The sequence below is a fragment of the Loxodonta africana genome, chromosome 18, assembly GCF_030014295.1.
Source record: "Loxodonta africana isolate mLoxAfr1 chromosome 18, mLoxAfr1.hap2, whole genome shotgun sequence".
Classification (NCBI taxonomy): domain Eukaryota; kingdom Metazoa; phylum Chordata; class Mammalia; order Proboscidea; family Elephantidae; genus Loxodonta; species Loxodonta africana.
In genome coordinates, this window is record NC_087359.1 from 29,943,562 (window position 1) to 29,949,561 (window position 6,000).

General features: G+C 40.5%; 1 protein-coding gene across 1 annotated transcript in view; it reads right to left on the reverse strand.

The window, feature by feature from the left end:
* The window catches only part of LOC135228010 (uncharacterized), a 44,867-nt gene extending 41,277 nt beyond the window's left edge, over positions 1-3,590 (reverse strand). The window contains exon 1 of the mRNA XM_064270309.1: positions 3,234-3,590. Within this exon, the coding sequence (XP_064126379.1) occupies positions 3,234-3,294 (61 nt within the window). The 5' untranslated portion in view covers positions 3,295-3,590. The remainder of the gene's footprint in view (positions 1-3,233) is intronic.
* Positions 3,591-6,000: the final 2,410 nt, after the last annotated feature.

Genomic DNA, 6,000 nt, shown 5'->3' on the forward strand with positions numbered 1-6,000 from the left:
GGTAAAAAAATTTTACCTATGACAAATCCAACAATGGTCTAATCTCTAGAATCTACAGGAAAATCCAAAACCTCTACAACAAAAGACAAACAATCCAATTAAAAAATGGGCAAAGGATATGAAAAGACACTTCACCAAAGACCACATTCAAGCAGCTAACAGACACATGAGCAAATGCTCAAAATCACTAGCCATTAAAAAAAAAAAAAAAAAATTTTGAAATGCAAATCAATGAGATATCATTTCACCCTGACATTACTGGCATGAACCAAAAAAAAAACAGAAAATAACAAATGCTGTAGAGGCTGTGGGGAGATTGGAACTCTTAAGCACTGCTGCTGGGAATGCAAAATGGTACAACCATTTTGGAAAATGAGTGCTTTCTTAAAAGCTAGAAATAGAAATACCATATGATTCAGCAATCCCACTCCCAGGAATATATCTCAGAGAAATAAGAGCCAACACACAAATAGACATATGCACACTCACGTTTATTGCAGCATTGTTCACAATAGCACAAAGATGGAAACAACCAAGATGACCATCAGCAGATGAATGGATAAACAAACTACGGTACATACACACAGTGGAGTATTACACAATGATAAAGAACAATAATGAATCTGTGAAGCATCTCACAACATGGATGAATCTGGAGGGCTTTGTACTGAGTGAAATAAGTCAAGCACAAGAGGACAAATGTTACATGAGACCACTACCATTAAAGCTCATGATAATGTTTCCACACAGAAAGAAACAATCTTTGATGGTTACGAGGGAGGGGAGAGGTGGGGAAAGAGGGAAAAATATTAAATAGACAAGAGATAAGTGATAACTTTGGTATAGGGTAAGACAGTTCACAATACCAGGGAATCCAGCACAACTTGTCCAAGGCAAGGTCATGGAAGCTCCACAGACACATCCAAGCTCCCTGAGGGACTGAATTACTAGGCTGAGGGCTGTGGGGACCAGGGTCTCAGAGAACATCTAGCTCAATTGGCATAACACAGTTTATAAACAAAATGTTCTACATCCTACTTTGGCGAGTAGTGCCTGGGGTCTTAAAAGCTTGTGAGTGGCCATCTGGAGCAGGGCAGAATGAAGAAAACCAAAGACACGAGAGGAAGATTAGTCCAAAGGACTAACGGACCACATCTACCACAGCCTCCACCAGTCTGAGTCCAGCACAACTAAATAGTGCCCGGCTACCAGTTGTGCCTGGCTACCGCCACTGACTGCTCTGACAGGGATCACAATAGAGGGTGCTGGACAGAGCCAGAGACAAATGTAGAACAAAATACAAACTCACAAATAAAAAAAAGACCAGACTTACTGGTCTGACAGAGACTGGGAAAACCCTGACAGTATGCCCCCGGACACCCTTTTAACTCCGTACTGAAGTCCCTCCTCAGGTTCACCCTTCAGCCAAAGATTAGACAGACCCATAAAACAAAATGAGACTAAATGGGCACACCAACCCAGAGGCAAGAACAAGAAGGCAGGAGGAGACAGGAAAGCTAGTAATGGGGAACCCAGAATCGAGGCGGGAAGAATGTTGACATGTTGTGGAGCTGGCAACCAATATTGCAAAACAATATGTGTATTAATTGTTTAATGAGAAACTACTTTGTTCTGTAAACCTTCATCTAAAGTACAATTTTTTTTTTAATTAAAAAAAAAAAAAGAAACCAAACGATGCATTGCATTGGGCAAATCTGCTGCAAAACACCTCTTTAAGGTGTTAAAAAGCAAAGATGTCACCTTGAAGACTAAGGTGCACCTGACCCAAGCCATACTGTTTTCAATCACCTCATATGCACGCAAAAGCTGTACAATGCATAAGGAAGACCGAAGAAGAACTGACATCTTTAAATTATAGTGTTGGCAAAGAATATTGAATATACCATGGACTGCCAAAAGAATGAACAAATCTGTCTTGGAAGAAGTATAGCCAGAATGCTCCTTAAAAGCAAGAATGGTGAGACTTGTCTCACATATGCTGGACATGTTATCAGAAGGGATCAGTCCCTGGAGAAGGACATCATGCTTGGTAAAGTAGAGGGTCAGTGAAAAAGAGGAAGACCCTCAACGAGATGGATTGACACAGTGGCTGTAACAATGGGCTCAAGCATAACGATTGTGAGGATGGTGCAGGACCAGGCAGTGTTTCATTCTGCTGTACGTAGGGTCGCTATGAGTCTGAACTAACTTGACAGCACCTAACAACAACAACGAAACAAACAAAAAAATCCCTATATTAAAAAAAAAAAAATCAATCAATCCACTGTATCAACAGACTATGGAAGAAAAATCATACAGTCATCTCAAGAAGGCAGAAAGAGCCCTTGATAAGCTTCAGCATCCATTCATGTTAACAACTCTAATCAAGGTAGGAACAGAAGAAAGTTCCTCACCCTGGTAAAGGGCATATATATAACTATAGAGACAAAGAACAGATCAGTGGTCACCAGGGGTTGATGGTTGGGGAGGGTATGGACTAAAAAAGAGAAAACGAGAACTTTTAGGAGTAATAGAGATTCTGGAGCTCTGGTGGCTCAGTGGCTAAGAGTTCGGCTGCTAACCAAAAGGTCAACAGTTTGAATCTACCAGCCGCTCCTTGGAAACCCTATGGGGCAGTTCTACTCTGTCCTATAGGGTCACCATGTGTTGTTAAGTTGATGGTTATACAACTCTACTTATTTTTCAGAATTCATAGCGCTATATACCTAAAAAGGGTTAATTTTATCTTATTAAATTATACCTCAGTAAACCTAAATTTGAAAAAGAAAAAAAAAATGTAGTTGGGAGAGAGCAGTTGAAGATACACTGACATCAGACAGAAGAATAGTCCTAAAGTAGACATGTGGTCATAAGGTCCACTACACTAGTTTTGTCAAATTTTTTAAAATTATTTTCTAATCATTCATAATTTTCCAAAGACTAAATTTAGAAACCAAACATGCATACTAATAATCACAAAGCACAATACATAATATAGTAACTTTCCAGCATTATAAAATTAAGATTATCTACAACTTTGAGTGTATGCTAAGCTTTGTAGTCTTTGCCTTATAATTCAAACAAAGCTATACAATCTAGTCTTGTATTTTGTTAATCTATTGTTTCTTACTTACCTATGGTTTAACTATCTTTCCCTGCGTTGTGTTTTAACACATGAGCCACTGCTAGTCTTTCCAAAGGTGAGCAGTAGACACATATTAAATAAAACTCACCTGCATCATTAGGAACAGTCAGTGTATTAGAGACCTTAGTCATAAATTCTTGAATGGTCATCTTGCCATTTTCTGTAATGCAAAACAAAATTTAGCTAAATGAAAGAATATTTCACCTCGTATCCTGTAACACTGATAAACCCACTAGTTAGCTATGGTAGCCTTTTTGGGCTTACTATATAGACAATCCAGTCATTTGTGAATAGATTACTTCAGTAGCTCCCATGTGCCTACAGAATAAAAGACAAACATCATATCACAGCTTAATCATCCTTAATGATCTTGTCCTTGTTCACCTTTCCAGCTGCTTCGCCAAATGCATTCTGCCCTCCAGCAATAAGTAACAACTTACTTTCTTCTGAGTGCACCATGCTTCTACATGCTGTTTGCCTTTTCATGCCCTGTCTCCACTGCCTAGAATCACTTTTCTCCTATTCTGCCAGGGAAAATCCTTAACTCATCCTTCAAGATCAAGTTCAGTTATCATCTCTGTGAAGACCCCTTGACATACTACCTACCTGCCAGGGAGTTGGAAACCCTGGTGGCATAGTGCTTAAGTGGGTTTTTTGGGCCAGGGAGTGTGACTTACTAGCTACTCTGTACAATCACAATACCATACTGTAGTGATCACATCATTACTGTGCTCTCCTATTAAATCAGCAGCCCCTTGAAAACAGGATCTATTTATCTTTGTGTGATGGAATATTATGGCTAAAATATAAATAAGAACTTTTTTATCCTTTCAGCCTAAAACCCGGTACAACTGTCATTTTTAAAAACATAAAAAAAATTTTTTTTAGTTGAGATTTCTGCATTCCAAAAGGCCTGCGAGCAAGAGTCCTGTTCCCCAAACTACCGATCTTGGGTCCACCAGCCCCTGCAGTTGCAGTCCGAAAGGCAGAAATCTGAATTCAAAGTTGGAGGCAGGCAACTTTCATTATAACAACAACAACAACAAAAAAAAATCATTCAAATGTGGCTTTAGATTAAAAAAAAAAAAGATTACACATATGTAAAGTGGTAATCCTCTTCTTAAATGGAGATTCTTATGGAGTATAGGTTTTTATATTCAGTCTTATGATAATGGGAGAAGAAATCTATGAAATAAACAGGGTTTCATCTCTGCAGGCTATTTCCATGAAGTAGTGCCAAACCAGAAGTATCACTGCCCCCACCCACAGAGGTCATTTGAAACCGTATAGGAGGTCTTTCTAATTATAATGACTGTGATGGTTAAGATTATGTGTCACCTTGGCTGGGCAATGATTCTGTGTTTTGGCAGTTGTATAATGTTGTAATCACTTCCCTGTTGAAATCTGATATGTGATCGATCATCTCCATGATGGAATCTACTGAGTAATACCGGTGGGGGTAGCGCCTGTGGCAGCTCACCGCCCCTCAGCCTTCATCTCTACCCCTTTTACCACCTACTTCCTTCCTGCTCGCCTTGCAAATGTTGTTGGCTTGTTCTGGATCCAGCAGCTGTCTCTTGTCTGACCTCTGGTTCTTGGGACTTGAGCTAGCAGCTTACCTGTCCATCTTGGGATTCGTCGATCATCACAGCCTGCGAGCAAGAGTCCTGTTCCCCAACCTGCCAATCCTGGCTTCACCAGCCCCAACAGCTACGTGAATCAGGAGAAACCTTGCGGTTTTGCCTGCCGACCCTGGGGATTCCTGGGCCTTCACAGCCTGTGAGCGGGAGACCTGCTCTCCGACTTGCTCATCTTGGGTTCACCAACTTCGTGGCTCCTCCGTGAATCGGAAAAGGCCACTATTCTGATCCAAGGACTTGGGACGTTCCAACCCTTACAATCGTGTCAGCTGTTTCCTTGATATAAGTCTGTCCCTATATATATTTATATGCTTTACTGGTTTTGCTTCTCTAGAGAACCCAGCCTAAGACAATGACTACGAAGCACCAATCCTATTTATTGGGAATGGACTAGAGACAGTAAACACTCAGCAATGTATGAGACAATTCCACACAACAAAGAATTGTCCTCTCAAAAATTCCAAAGGCCCTTATATGAATAACACTGCTAGAAAAATATTTATTTATAAAACATAGATTTGGACTACTATTATTTAATAAGATAAAGGGTTGAAATAACCAAGATCACTAGAGAGATGTACAGGCCTATATATCTTAAACACCATGAAAAGAAATTATACTTGGCTTAATGTAGCTCAACACATACTGGATGGTTAATATCCTACACCTGGTACTATTCAATACTGAATAAGCCAGACTCTGGGAAATATACTGATATATCGACTAATGTGAGTTGATATTATTGCCCTATTCAAAGTCATAAAGCAAGGCCTTTTGAAGAGGTACAAAGAGGTAGCAGACGGGGATTCCTCTAAAGGGAATGAAAACGTCCACTGGTAATTGTATTAGAAAGGTGAAGATGGACAAGAAATGAGGTCTCAAGAAGCCAGCCTTAAAATGAACTGCGAGGGTGGTACTTTTTACTCCTCTTTGGACCTTATGGTTGCAGTTGAAAAAACATACACTTATGTACTCCTACCGCCAGGAAAGTAAGCTAGCCCCCACAACAATGAGCCAGGCCAAAGACTGGGCCCTGACTTTCCCCTCTGTTTGGCCCCATAAAGCTCAGGGTTGGCATTCCAGGAAGGCAGCCATGGTGCACACCAGTCATCCCACAGCTGCTCCCACAGGGTACCTTCTATCCCTGTGTATCCTATCTACACACCTCCCACCCCACCAAGGCAGGATGGCATTTATAAGAGAGATGCATTGGAA